The 16,129-nt window shown below is 32.6% G+C and overlaps 1 protein-coding gene across 2 annotated transcripts in view; it reads left to right on the top strand.

Moving 5' to 3' along the window:
• LOC111640712 (E3 ubiquitin-protein ligase MGRN1-like) overlaps positions 1–10,669 on the top strand; it is a 58,711-nt gene extending 48,042 nt beyond the window's left edge. For both annotated transcript variants that reach the window (XM_023386746.1, XM_023386745.1), the window contains 4 exons: positions 1,500–1,557; positions 1,623–1,911; positions 6,802–6,973; positions 9,824–10,669. In XM_023386746.1, the coding sequence (XP_023242514.1) occupies positions 1,500–1,557; positions 1,623–1,911; positions 6,802–6,973; positions 9,824–10,284 (980 nt within the window). In that variant the 3' untranslated portion in view covers positions 10,285–10,669. The remainder of the gene's footprint in view (positions 1–1,499; positions 1,558–1,622; positions 1,912–6,801; positions 6,974–9,823) is intronic.
• Positions 10,670–16,129: the final 5,460 nt, after the last annotated feature.

Below are 16,129 nucleotides of genomic sequence, written 5' to 3'. Positions count from 1 at the left end.
CAATATTCTTATGATAAATAAATATTTTATTGAATTATATGTTGACCATTTTGGTCAAATATCTGTTGTCATCGTTTGTGGTAGTAGCACGATTTCACATTCATAAAAGTTTTGATCGTTGCTTACAAAAAACCGATCCAAGTGATTTTTGACATTGTCATTTCAAGTAAATGTCTTACAGTTAAAAAAAGTTGTATAGACTGGAACAAGTAATAATCTGAGTGTGCTCGATGTGGCAAATACAGCTGGTGTGATAGCACGTCCCATCTAAGTTATAACAGTTTCTGACGAATTACCAAACTTGTGTGAAATTTGACATTATTGTGGTAAAACACTACAGCTGTTTTTTTAATCAATTCTGGCCGGCTTTTTCTGTTTGATGATATTATGCAATTTGTTTACTCGAATGCAGTACACTTTCGAATCAATTGTTAAATTGTCTGGTAAAAGCTCAAAAAAAAATTCCTTTAATATCCCACCAAATAGAGCATTTCTCATTAAGAACTCGTGGAATTCATATATCGAGCTTTGAAACGAAACCAATTTGTTTCAAGTACTCATAAACAGTTCAATTTGACAAATTTAATCTCTTAGTGATTTCACGTGTTGTTGTTCCGCAATTTGCTTCAGTCAGTACTTTTATTTTGTTTTCATTGGCTTCAATTGGCCATCCATAACGTGGTGCATCTTTGATACTGAAATTGCCAGAACGAAATTTTGTAAACCAGTTTTGGCACTGTTGTTCTGTCAACACATCTCCACCATACATGTCAGACAAATTTTTTCTTGCTTGAACGGCATTTTTGTTTTTTTGGTAATAAAAAAGCAAAATATGCCGAAGATGCTGCTTTTGATCTTCCATATTTGATGGGACACAAAAAATAAACAATTGCACGAAATCAAACAAAATTTTCTACAAATAAGCCATAAAATGCTAGCTGTCAAAATATATAATGATAATATGGTTTAGAACGAAAATGGCGGGAAAAATACGACTAATCCGTCTAATGATAAAAAAAACGAACTTACTTTCCGAACAACCCAATAATTGAGACCAGAGATATGATGATAATAATATGATGCTTATGCTTTGAGGCCAATTTTTACTGTTGTAAGATACTTTACAGCAGTAAATAGACATTAGAATTGTTAGGTCAAACAAGTTCACAAAAAGAATGAGCAACAACGTTTACAACATAAGACTTACGTCTACATGTGTACTGTAAGTATATAGTTGGCAAGTCTATTATTTTTGTTAGGGGAATGATAGAAGCTGTTTGGATTAGCATACTGTAATATCATTCTATAAAATGTGCATTTTAACTAAATTAATTTTTCTGTTCAAAATAATGAAGTAAAGTATTATTTTTAATGATGATGATGTTAAATATTGTTAGTCTTCTGGAAGCTATTTATTTTAAAATATTTATTTCATTAAGCTTAAATTATGATTTTAAGTTATAAGTGATTATGATGATAAAAGTCAATAATTTTTTCAGTTCAGCAACCTCATGTAGAGAGTCCTGATATTTCTCAAAAATTAAGAAGCATTGAAAGGTTAGTAAGATTTTAAATAAAACAGTGTATATGTATTTTTTTTATCCAAAGTAATTTTTTTGCAGACTTCATTCCAACAGTGCAGCATCTTTAAGAGCATTGGGAAATAGTACAACTGAGAAGGAACCAATAAATAATTGCCATCCTCAGGAAGAAAATGAAAGCTCGCCAGAAGTATTATCTCCTATACTATCTCCTGACAAAGCCACTCACAAGTCCGAAACATTATCATTGACACGAGGCGAAGCCAAGAGGCACAGGAAAGGAATTATTGCTCTCTCTGCTCCCGAGAAAGTTCGTCTCCTCTCGGACTCTCTTCATATTGTGAATGAAATCAACAGCGGAAAGAAGAAGGTAGTTGCAAAAGTTTTGTTATTTATTGTTAAATTTATTTTATTTGTATAATTTAAAAAATTTGATTTTTTTTTAATTCTCTTTTAAAATATAATTTAATATTACATAAATATATTCAAACTTTATAGGATTATTTATATGATTAAATTGCAATAAAATAGTCTGTTTTTAANATCCATATTTTGTGGGCGTATTTTAAATATAATTTACTAAATTCTGTAATTTCTTACATGGGTTTTTGCCGATATAGCTAATAAAATAAGAACTGAAGACAGGCGTAAAGCTTGAAATGCATATTCCTTCTAAATTATAAAAAATAAATGTACTTTTTTCATTAAAAAAAGAGTGTTCCTGCGTGACTTGTTCTCGATAGCAACTTTATGTAATTCCGAAAGACATAAAACTAAAGTGGTCTGATTAATTGAAAACGTGATTCATGAATAAATGAAATTTATTGCTCTTTACTAAAACGCAATTAGAATTTCATATAAATTTTACTGTAAATTTATTAAATGTCACGAATTTCTTTGTAAATTATCAATTACCTTCCAATTACCTAACAATTAAAAATTACCTTTCAGTTTACTAAAGTAAATGCTCCTGATATATACCTGACATTAGGCTAGTCTGATTTGTTTTTGAAATTTTTAATTTCAAATAAATTTTGGAAAAAATTTGCCCTTTACATTTTTATGATTTTTTCAAACTGTAATTTAGACATTTGAATCAGACACGACTGGGGGGGAAAATTCTAGAACGTTCGATTTAGGCTTACCAAAGCGCTTATCATCACGTATTTCATTGGAAATTGATGCATCTTCAATGTCTGACAATATGAAATACAGTCGACTCCCCTATAACACCGCAGATACGTTCCGTTCTTTATGAAATTGATGTTCTAAGAATCCTTGAATACATGAGCCAATCTCAGCCCGACAGGTATGCAGTTTACGGACTACGGCTGTTTGAAAGGTTTTCTTCCATAAAATTAATCGATTCTAGACTAATTCGACTCAACATTTCCAAAATGCGTATAATTTTTTTGGGAATAATCCATATAAACTATGCTATAAACAAAAAATTGTAGGATTACTTACCGAGTGTGCACCGTTCGACGTCGCCATTGCTTAAGCTTGTTTTCGTCGTGGAGCTTGTCATCGAATGGCGCTCGCGTGCGTCGTGATAAATTATTATTTTTTTTTTTGTGAAAAATTCGCTGAACTTTAGAGACATCATTAATATAAATATAATTTTTATGGATGTTAAATAATAAATGGTTTTTAGTAGGTCCGCTGCTCGTTTAAACTCAACGGTTTGTGCAATATCCGCTATTGGTCTAGATTCGACCCATCCTGCCACGACACGAGTCGGGGATGAAGTTTCACCGAATTATAGGAGTTTCTTTTATCGTGTTTGTACGAATACTGTCGCAATTTTTTCGCCTTCATATAGGAATCAGAATTATATGAACCCGTGTTATAGGGAGTCGGCTGTATTCAAAAGAGCACATCCACGTGCTTTTGCTCCATCTCTTCGTAAGTGGCCACAAGGCAACGAAGGCTCACGTTTCGTCTGCAATGCGTTGGTTAAAACTTTCTTTCCTAAACAAAAGTCTTCCAGCTGTTGCGAGGGGGTTGTCCATAAATTACGTAAGGTATTTTGAAGTGGATGGGGTCAAGGATTTCTTACGATTTCTTACTCAGGGGTAGGGGTAATAGATCTCGTCTTACGTAATATTCTTATATTTATTTTTTGATCTCGTTGAGTGGTGGAGTTTTGAATTTGTCGATTTCTTTCAAGAACGCTCGTTATACTAACACCATCTCGTGTGACATGATAGAATAATAAAGCTAGCAGACTCACGTTCTACACATTTTTTATCATGGGAGAAAGACAGTGTGGTGGTTTCTCTCTCTTTTTTTTTTTATTATTAGAATAAGTGCACCACTCCTACATGTGTATAATACTAAGAATACATAAATCAAAATACATGATACAAAATAAACATAAAATTAGTATTTGGCCTTTGTGTGAAAACTAAAATGTAAAACTAGAAATTATAAATAGTCTTTTCTTTTATATTTTTTTGAACATAATTGTAAAAAGCATCAAACAGTGGCTTCTGAACAAGCTTATCGAGTGGACGTGGCCACCTGAAACCAAGCGTAAAGTTTTCTAATTTCAGAATAAGTCTATAAGTCTATCTTGATCGTAAATTGGACAATGATCATATGGTCGACGGTGTCTAGGTTTTCTGTAGAGCAAAAGCAAGAGGCAGTTTCTGCCCGGTTATACCTTGCCAGTTAGCTTCTAAAATTATCATGCTCAGTAAGTAGTTGAGCAGCAGCAAACGTTAAATCTCTAAGTAGTGATGAGAACCTGCATTCAACACTAGAAAAATAGTCTTGTTATTCTACCAGTTTTACAGCTCAACCATTGTTGATTCTACTTTTTCATAGCATTGTCATGAATATAATTTTTAAGGCTGCTATGTGAGTGAGGGATGTGAGTGTAGTCCAAGTCAGTGTCCTTTGCAGCTGACTTAGCCTCAAAGTTGGCTTTTTCATTTCCTAGTATGCCAGTATGGCCAGGAACAAATATAGAAGTTATCTTATTTACATGATTTTTAATATGGTGCTGGATATATGCGATTTTATTGCTATTGCAATTGGGATTTAATAGAGCTTTTAGGACAGACTGAGAATCACTGTAAATGTTGATAGACAGAGTTTCGTTTGGTAGTGAAGTGGCCCACTGAACAGCTTGGTAGTCGGCATCTTCTTCAGCTTGATAGATGGAGGTATGTTGGAGGTATCTGTACCTTCTAACATATTTTTGGCAAAATATGTCAGTTTGGAGGAAGATACAGATACTTGAGCCGACAAGAAGGGAGCTTTTGGACCCATCTGTGTAGATATTAATGTCTGCATGATTATCCATGGAGGAAGCAGATGACACCAAATAACCTTGTTTACAGGATGATGATCAGAGATAGTAGGGTAATTGCAATGTGGTAGCGTATGAACAGCCGTAGATAGGAGTAGAGACCGTTGTTGAGCCTTGACGTTTGTAGTTCTGATGTAGTAGTTTAGAACCTATCTTTTCTACAATATTGTTTTCTACAATACATAGTGGCAAAGGAAGAAGCTCTACTAGTATCAGAGAGACATTAGTAAAAACAGTTCTGCAGCACTTTGAAATTCTGATGTCAAACTGGCTTCGAAGAGAGAGTAATTTACTTGCTACGGAATTTTTACTATTTATAGTTACATGACCACAGCCAGAGGCCATGTAAAGTAGCATTGGTTGTATTGCCCCATTATATAGAGTTTTATAAGCTTTATTATTTAGTTCCCAGGTGCACCTAGCACATTTTAGTAGCATGTAGATTATTTTCTTGTCCTTAGCCAAGATGTAATCAATATGGCAACGGAATGTGGTTTGTCTCTATTTTCTCTTGTTTTATTTTGTATGACGTTGCTGTTTACACGTGCACTAGCTAGTCAATCTGGCAAAGTTTTTTGTGTCTTTTGCGAAAATTAAAATTATTATAAAAATAAATATTATGATGTTGATTAATGATGATAATAACAATAATAATATTGTTAATAATTAAAAAATAAAGTTCTTAAAATAAATTGTTCATTCGAATTCATTAAATTTTTATATTTTTAAATTTGTTCACATAAAGTCTTTTATAAATAATAGTACTGTACATATTAATTAACTAATTAATAATTATATATTTTGGATCTAAGGTTTTTAGGGTTTCATTAAAAAAATTTTTTTTGTCAAAATTTTTCTATAAAATCATGCCTAAATATTACGTAAGATAGGGAAGGGGAGGGGTGATCAAAGAAAATATTACGGTTTCTTACACAGGGATGGCTGGGGTCTAGAATGGCCAAAATTGCCCTTATGTAATTTATGGAGGGTCTCTAATTCAGGTTTGTGCTAATAACACACCCAAAAATCAAACTAACTTTCTGTGGAGATGTTTGGTTCAAGATAATCCATTCTAATTTCAGTTTTATAATAAGATTAAGGTGAATTAATTATTAAATAGATAAATTTATTAACAATAAAAATGAAATCAACTGCATTTGAAGATTGAATATATATCGGTATTTTTTTTTTTACTTTTGAATTCCTTGCATGTTTTCAAATTTTTTGGTTAATAATTCAGTTAATATGATTAGCAAGAGTAAATATGAACTATTGTCTTATTAGAATATACATAGCCAAGCAATATTATGTAGGCTTATGGTCTTAGAAAGTAACTGAGTACTGTATTTCAGTCTATTGTATTTTTACTTTTTTATTCATGTGGAGTCAGTGTTTTCTTTGTAAACTTAATATTATAAGAGTAGTAGTGGTTTGGGTGACACTAATCACAAAATTAATTTTTACTCAAGTAAATTTTAAAATATGAAATAATATTAAGTTGTATTGATAAAATTTGTTTTAATAATAAGTTGTTCTGAATAGGTTTTCAATAAGAAGTTTTATTATAAATTTTCTTGAAATATTATAACACTGAAATAATTTTTCTAATCACAAAATTAATTTTTATTCAAAGGAAATAATCTGAATGTTGAGAATTTTAAAATATGAAATAATATTAAGTTGCATTAATAAAATTTGTTTTAATAATAAGTTGTTCTGAAAATTCATTTTGTGATTAAAACAAATTTTCAGAACAACTTATTATTAAAACAAATTTTATCAATACAACTTAATATTATTTCATATTTTAAAATTTACTTGAGTAAAAATTAGTTTTGTGATTAGAAAAATTAATTTTGTGATTAGTGCCACCCAAACCACTACTACTTTATAAGAATAAATATTTAGTTAATTTACAATTCTAAAATTTGTTCTTTTACTTAGGACATGGATGTAGATGTAGCTGAAACAAAATCATTATTAGAAGGTAATACAGCTGGAAATCAAAAAGCAGCAGTTCCATCCAGTGTTTGTCATTCTGTTAACAATTCTGTATTTTTATCAACTCCACATTCACTTCATTTATGTGAAGGAAATGATAAATCAGCAATGACAGGTAAGTTGATTTGTCTACATGCTTTTATAAACTATTGTAATGTGTTATCATCAGTGTAATTGCAAAATTATGAGAGGTATCCAAAAAGTAAGTTCCAGTGGGCTAGTAAAAGCATATGACACTCTACTTTCAAACCATAGTTATTGGCATTAGCTGTATTGTATATATCTCACACTACTTTTTGACATAGTTTCCACAACTGTTGAGGCATTTGTCATAGTGAGGCATTAATTTTTGTATCCTCACATTGTAGAATGATGTTGAGATACAAATCACATGTCCATGGCTTATTTGACATTGTTGTCATCATGTAAATGTCTGCCACTTCAGATGCAGGAACAAATGGGAATTGCTTGGCACTGGGTTGGAGCTGTAGGGGGATGAACCATTGGTTTCCAGCTGAGTGTTGTGATGAGATCTTGCATTTTGGCATCAGTATATGAGTAGGCATTATCATGAAGCAGCACATTATTCCAACTAAGCATGCCCCATCATTTGTTTTGGATTGCAAGACAGTTTTTTAGTGTCTCACAATAGATGCCTATGTTGATTATTAACCTGGAGGCAAGAATTCTACAAGCAAAATGTTTTTTCTTTCCCAAAACACTGTGCACATGACCTTTTGATTGAAATGGTCTGTTTGAAGATTTTCTCACTTGGCAATGATGTTTGGCTTTACCCCATGGATTACTGTTTTGATTGAGAGGTTGTATGCAGCACTCTTATCTTGTTATCTGTAATAATGCATCTCTGGAATTCATCATTCTGCTCACTGTATCATATCAGAAAGTCAACATACTACCAACTTATTTCATTGTGTTCCTTGGGGAGCACCCAACATGATTTCCAAAAATCCTGGTGATCAGACACTATTTTGTGAGAATTGCAGGAAAAGTGGAAAAATGGTGAATCATCTGTCCTCATGAACCTTCCTTTTTATCATGTGCACCAAATCATTAATGATAAACAGTTGGTCACTTCATGGATTGTCATGCACATTTCTGTGTCCTTAAAGTTTCTCATCCATCTCTGTACCATTGAATCACTCGTGACTTGTTCTCCATAAACCTTGTGCAGTTGGTGATGAAAGTCTGCCAGTTTCCCAAGTTTTGCATTGAAGAAATGGATAGAAAGCTATATTTCATAGGCAACAGGTTCGACAATTTTCTTGAACATTGTAAGTTCATAAAACAATGAGTCAACATGATCTAATTGTATGCAAATGAAATCTGTTGCTTGCCAATGGATAAAGAAATTCAGCAAGCATGCAAGCACATGGCCTTGACTACAGTACTGCAAGGGTGCTATTTGAAAATAGAACTTACTTTCTGATATACACCTTGTGCATATAAAATAAATACAATGATGCCTTGTACTTCAAATTTAATTCATTCCAGGAGACAGTTTGAAGTTTGAAGCAATTTTTCCCATTAGAAATAATGGAAAGTTAATTAATCCATTCCCAGATTCTGAATGATACCTATTTTGATAAACTTAGACTTAAAGTGTATGTATACCAAATTACTTAATATCTAATTATTAATAGTAGGAAAAAATAGCCCAGGCTTAGTAATATTATAACATTACTAAGCCTGATGTATTAATAATTAGATATTAAGTAATTTGGTATTAGAGATAGACATCAGGTGTCATCTCTTATCGTGTGTAACATCCAAGTCCATCCACAGTTATCTCTTGAATAACCATGGATGGTTATATCAAGAATTAAATGTCTGGAAATGAAGAATTGCTCAGAGGTCTGGGTGGCATAACTGGCAATGTGACCACACAGTAAGTGGGCATTGTGAGTTTGAATCCTGCTCTGGACTGATTCTTTTCTTCCAGCCTATTCTAAAATTATTTAATACATATTAAATTATTATAATTACTAATTTCAATAAGAGATGGCATCTAACATCTACCTCTAATACTAAATTACTTAATATTTAATTATTAATAGTAGCAAAAAATAGCCAGATTAATTATGGTGATTTTTGGTTTATTAAACTTAAAGCAACAAATACACATAATTTAAGATAAAAATAAACATAATTAAATGCCCTGATAAAAAATTAAAACACTAAAACAATAAATAAAATACATAAATACTGTACAATAAAATGAAAATTGCATTTACTGCTTACACATTGTCAACTTCAGTGTCTTAAACATGGCTGCCATATCTGCCATACATATACTGCTTTCATGCTTTGTGATAAGATCCTTTTTTACTTCAATTGTGTTTATTATAACCTTCCTCTTAGACTTCATTTGCTTCTACACACTTCTCTGAAGCTATGGTTAGTGAGTAAAAGTTATAGTGGGATCTAACAAAGTTTTTGCATATTTTTGATAGCTGTCAATTACTTAACACAGATATGTGATTTAATTAAGTTATAACAGTTGTGAAATTTAACACATTATTGCTAATACAAGATTGTATTCTTCATTCAGAAGCTTATTTTAAACTTTTTACTTTTCATCTTCAATTTATTCAAACAAAATGTAATGTCTTTGGATAAAAAGCATATTGGGCATATTGTGCTTTAGAAGTTTTGGAAAGGATACAATGCTGTACAAGCAGTAAAAAAAATCTAAAAAATATGTTTGAATAAATGGAACCAATAACTTCAATGAGACCTTCTCTCTTATTATATTTATAAGTTATAATACATAAACTTTACTTTCTAGAATTTGAGTTTTTGATATTGTTAACTGCATTTAAAGAATTGTATTTTGCATTATTTTAGTTACTCAATAAAACATTGTTTTTAAAATATGTAAAAATAACAACAGATTAAAACAAATTTACTTTTGGATTTTTAAAAACAATATATTTTTTATTTCAAGATGCATCACCTGGAGGAGATGATTCAGATTATTACACACCCGAAGATCCAAATACTACCATTTTAGTGGACCAAGGCACGGACACGAGTTTAGATGCTTCGCAGGAAACCGAAATGACCCACATATCCGAATGTAAACGTAATAATGAATCTCCGAGTGTCAAGTGGAGACATAACGGGAGAGACTGGAGAAAAGGTGAAGCAGAAGCCATCGTCATCTGTGAAAATAACGAAAAGGACGAGAAAACGAATACCTGCATCGACATGCCGAACGATCACGGCCACGGTATCCAGACGCAATTATCTCCTAGCCGGTTCATACTAATGTCTCACTTGGAAGGGTCTCTGCCAGGAACTCCGGCGAGTAATGCTAGTAACCGCAGCAGTGGCGATAGTTTTAGTAGCACTTCGAGTACTCGATTCTTATTGCCTCATCAGAGCCACGAGACCCTTCCGGAGTGAGAATGTTGCGGATCAGTCTCGAAGTAAAATATCAGTATCGACATTGCTACGTTATATAGCAGGGAAAGAACCATTCAAACTTTATCTTTGAGGTATAAAATTTTTGAATATGCCACATCTAAATAAAATATAAAAATTGAGAAATTACATATACAGTTATAAATCTTGAGATTCTGTAAATACTAATATTTATTTAAGTAAGACATTCCAGTCTTTCGTAGAGAAAAGTTAAAAGTATTTCACATCATTAATGATATAAGACCTGATTTATTTTTTAATTTTTTCTTATGGTTTTGATAACAAAAATGTGTTTTAATAATATAGCAAGAATGTTATATTAATTTATTGAAAAATTAATAATAGAAAAAATTATATTATTTTTTAATACCAGTACAATTGCATATCTATGTATTTTATTATTTACAATGTTTTAATTATAAAATTTGATGATTATATAATATTTTATTTTTTAAAATTAAAAAAGTGAAGCAAAATTCTTTAATAAATTGAGTTTTAAATCACTCTAATGCCAATATATTTGTTTGAAATAGTTGACTCTTTAGAATTTGAGTTTCTAAATATATATAGTTCAAGGAGTCGTTATTTTATTTTCTATTTTAGAGATATTAAAAGTCTCATCAGATCCAAACTCTGAGAACTTCTCAAAAATGATTTAACACAAAATAAAATACTAACTCCTTGAACTGTATAGTATTTAAATAATGTATTTATTGTAATAATTATCCACTGGGCAATTATTTTAGTAAAAATATTGACATAAGACGAAAAGTCATGATTCAAAAGAGGAGTAAAACTAGTTAAATTGTTATATCGTGACAAATAAATAAAAAATAATTTGAATGAAGTACTTGAATTACTGTAATTAACCTTGTAAATTTTGATAATTCCCAACATCAGTAATATTGAACTTCAATAACAATATTAGCCAGTATTCATATTATCTATAGTCGATTGTTCAATAATATTGAACATCACTAGTGGTATTTAGATCAACCAGTGCAGTTTACCTCACACTACAAGTTAGATGGGCAGTTATTACAAAATATGGTACCTTTAATACTGGCTTTGAGCAAGCAATGCTCATCTTTGGAGCGTTGCAAAAAAGCACTAGAATCCCAGTAAAGTAAAAGAAAAAAAAATTACAGTAAACCCTTATTTTAATGGACTTTGGACCTGTCAAAAAAATTTAAAACTTTTTTCTTTGAAAATAGATTATGCTAAAAAGTTGGAACAAAGAGTCAGTGAGTATAAATTACTCAATGTACTGTACATTATTGTTTTATTCATACTTATGTCATAAAATGTGCAAGATGTGTTAAAATGTTATTAACATGTGTTTTTAAAATACATTCAATTTAACAGACTTTCTGCCATAGCAGATACCCCTTCCCCAATTAGTCTGTTAAATCAGGGATTTACTGTAGTTGCAAGGCAATGAAACAGTTTAAAAAGATATAATCAGTTATTAGAAAAAGTTTTTCAAAAAAAAGAAGTTATAAAAGAATGACAAAATGTGGAAGATTATGACTTTTATAACTAAAATTGTTTACACTTTTTGAAATTACCCATTTCCAGGTTGCCTGAACTTTCTTAAGCATCAAGAAAACAGTTTTACCTTTAAGTATACTTGTGGAGATGTAATATATTTTTTTAAGTAATAAGATATCTAGAAAATATAACTTTTGATAAAACTTGAATTTGAACAAGGAATGAAGTATTTTATAGTTAATTATGTATTGTGTAAATCTGAGAGTCCAGGAGCATTTTGTAAATTATTAACCCATTAACAATTTATTTTTTTATTTCATATTAAAATTAAGTGAACTACAGCAATGATAACTTGTAAGAGATTAAGCGAGATAAATAATGTTTTTCCATTTCCAACTTTTTGTAGAGTAAAAATATTGGCAACAAAATTCTGAAATGTTGTCAATGCCTCCTCATCCAGACTTTAAGCTGAATAAATAAAAACATTTAGAAATATAAAGGAAAATCTAGAAATGACCATTAGTATTCCTGAAGGTTATTTTATTAGAAAATGCTGCTATAAATTAGATAGCTTTAGATATTACAAGTACTGTAATTTTTAGTCATTGTCCATCCATTGTTCAGAATTAAATTCTGTATGTTTTGTTACAATAATTTAAAAAAGCTAAGCAAAAGAACATCGGTGTCTATGTTACTATGATCATTTGATTTAAAGTTTGATTGAGAGTCACAGCAATGACTCTGCACCAAGTAGAGAGTCACTGATCGACTATATACAGGATGTCTGAAAATTATTCACCCCATTACATATGTTCATAAAAATTACACCACAGAGATGGAAAAACTGATTGATTGGAGCAGGTAATAAAACAAATGGAAAAGTTTTATTTTTCCTCAGTAAACCTCAACATGTGCACAGTGTGTTGCACGAATAATGTCCAATCTGTATTTGAACTTTCCAAGTGTTCCCGATCGTGTCAATTGGAATTATTCCGATTGCCTGTGTGATGTATTCTTTCAATTCCTCCATACTCGATATCTTTTTTGCAAACACCCTATTCTTGGTCAAAGGAAAAAATCAAGAGGCGTCAGATTGGGTGAGTGAGAAGGCCAAGCGATGGATCCATCGATCTGGTAAAGTCGAGGTAATGGCCAGACTTTTTTCCCAGTGTGGAGGTGCCCAATCCTGTTGAAAATCACATTTGTTTGCCGGTCTTCCAGTTGCGGAACAACACACAATTAAAACATATCAAAGTAATCGCTGCTTATCACTGTTTTCGGCAAAGAAAAACGGGCCAATCACTATCGTTTGTCATGGCGCACCAGACATTCACTTTAGGGCTATTGCACTAGTGTTTCAGATATGTGTGCGGATTCTCAGAACCCCGTATTCAACAGTTATATCTGTTGACTTTTCCCGGTGTGAAAAGTATTTCATCCACCCTCGTCAACTTTTGACAGCATGGAGATAGCAAAATCCTTTCTTTTCGGATGGCCATCAGATATCACCTGCTAAACAATCTGCAATTTGTATGCATGCATCTCAACCTCTTATGATGATTACGTGGATCGCAGATCTTGGAAGATTCAGTTTTAAAGTTGCATGACAAATGGATTTTCGAGGACTTTGCTGGAACAACGCGTGAATCTGGTCGACATTTTCATTTGTCGTTTTCGTCCTAATTAGGTCTGTCTGATGCAGTACCTAGCGTTGCCAACTATACCGCATTGTATGGGACTGTCGTACATTTTCGAACGAAATCCTGCAACACGCGAAGACACGTGAAAATTCCTCAAAATATTTTTTAACGCTACTATTAAAGAACTTTATAAAAACATATTTATTGAAAATGAAACACGTACAGTATAAGTTAGTGTGGTCATGGACATGTGATAGATCGACAAGCGAAGTTATCTTACACAGTGGCGTGCCGTCCATGGAAGCTGTGGAAGCGCCGCTTCCCTTGTATTTTCTAAAATTCCCTTGTATGTATCTTATTACAAATTTCTATACATGTGAAAAACAATGATATATTCGAATATAAATTCGTATATGCATATTGCCAATGGAAGCGCTGTATTGTCGAATACAGTACAGATTCCACAGCGAAAATATTTGAATCGTGTAAAGCAGCCAGATTTTACGCATTCGCTCATGCATTTTACAAAGCACCAACCACGTATAACTCTTCCAACGATTGTATCCGGGGCCGGCACAGCTTGCCTATCATCAAATGTCACCGCACGCCACTGCTCTTACATCAATCACTGATCACGTAAAATTCATGCCGCTATGTATATATTGAATTTAATTATATTCCTGCAACACCATAATTTTTAAAATAAAAATGTTTAAAATTCTTTTCTAATTAAAACTTGTCTATTTTATTATCTGTTTCAAATTTAAAATAAATTACGGTAGGTTTTAAAACATTTTGATAATACAGTAGTTAAATTTAATTGTGCGTAATTACGAAAGACGTGATAAATACAGTCGATTCCCCTATAAGACGGTAGATACGTTCCGTTCTTTATGAATCAATTTTGTAGGAATCACAGCCTGACACGTGTGAAGTTTACAAAAGGTTTTCTTCCATAAAATTAATCGATTCTAGACTAATCCGACTCAACGTTTCCAAAATACGTATAGTTTTTTTGGAAATAATCCGTATAAACTACGCTATAAACAAAAAATTGTAGGATTACTTACCGAGTGTCACCATTCGACATCGCCGTTGCTCAAGCTTGTTTTCGTCGCGGAACAGCGCAGCAAACCGCGGCCGCGATTTCTGATGTTATTTTTCTGCGAAAACTTCGTTGAACTTTGGAGACATCGTTAATATAAATAATTTTAATCGCCGTTGAATAAGAAATGTTTCTTTCACAAGAAATGTATAAAATTACAGTGCTGTATTAGACTTACGGTATCTAATTTACATACTGTACAGACGATAGCTCGCCTAAACTCTCCGTAGCGTGGCGTTAGACAGCGGAAAGTATATATATAATTATAATAAAGTTACAATAAGTTAATATATAATTATATATACAGTACCTAATTTATATATAATTATATGTACAGACGATACTAAACTCAATTTATCCGCCTAAACTGTCCGTAGCGTGGCGCTGGACGGCGGAAAGTAGTTCGGCTGCCCGATGACGTTTTACGTAATTATAGGAGTTTTTTACCGTTCTTTACGAATACCGCCACAATTTTTTCGCCGTCTTATAGGAATCGTAATTATAGGAACCCGTCTTATAGGGGGATCTACTGTATTACTAAGTCTCACTACTGGAAGAAGAAACCTTCATTTAACTTTTTATATGTACTCTAGTCTGTCTCCTCAAAGTGAGCTACTGTCCTTCTCCCGAAGGCTTTTTAGATTTCTAGCCTTTCAAATTGTTTTGAGGCACTATTTTCTCTCGATGGCGTCTTTTTTCATTTCTAAGGAGTGAGGGAATTGTACGGTTCTTCTAAAACCTTACAATTTTCTCACTTGCAATTCTGTGCTTACTACATCGGGCTATTTCCTTATATATGGAACAGAGGGCCTTGCCGTAGATGACTACCACACCGTGTGATAGAACTGCCTCCGCTGAAATATTAAAAAAGGATAGATATCTGCAAACTGTTCGGGATAAGAACGACATGAATATAGATAGTCCATTTATGTTACTGTAGGCCTATAATCATACAATTTAGCAAAATCGCTGTAGAGGAAATTGTCGCGAACTTTGATGTCATAAACAATAATGTAACGAAACGATGACGTCATCTATGTTTTTCTTTACGAGCGTCTGCAGTGCCGGATGAAGAAAAATGAGAAAAAATACAGTTTTTTTGCGATTTTTGCACTTTTAAATTGTTTATATCAGTGATTCTCAACTTTTTTGTTGATGTACCCTATTAGCCCATTAGTTGTTTCTCAAGTACCCCCTACATTTTTGTGAGGTCAGCCGATTAGGGTGAGGGTTTTTCGACAGCCGAGCGGTTCTTTCTGTCGTGTGGGCGCAGAATGACTTTCTGAGACAGGTTTACCATTTTTAACCCGTTTATTAAACATAGAAATTTTCCTTACAAATTACTTGTTAGACGAGGTAGCACCCCAAAGCGCACGGATAAAGTTCGAAATAAAGTTCGTAAAAGTCGGTTTTCGTCACTAGTGGATGGACGCTGCCGGTGAAACACTCGGTGGGCCCCGGGGCGTTGATTACGGCTTTCGGCGGCTTCTCGCGGACGAACCGACGAATCTGTCGATTGCTAGGAGCACCCAGAGAACGATGCTTCCACGATGTTCCAAAATGTCCTTTTTTTTCTAAGATCTGGAGCACG

The sequence above is a fragment of the Centruroides sculpturatus genome, unplaced genomic scaffold (genome assembly GCF_000671375.1).
Source record: "Centruroides sculpturatus isolate CEXI.00-Female unplaced genomic scaffold, Cexi_2.0 scaffold1451, whole genome shotgun sequence".
NCBI classification, from domain to species: domain Eukaryota; kingdom Metazoa; phylum Arthropoda; class Arachnida; order Scorpiones; family Buthidae; genus Centruroides; species Centruroides sculpturatus.
Note: the sequence above shows the minus strand (reverse complement) of the source record. Positions and strands in the feature narration are given on the sequence as shown.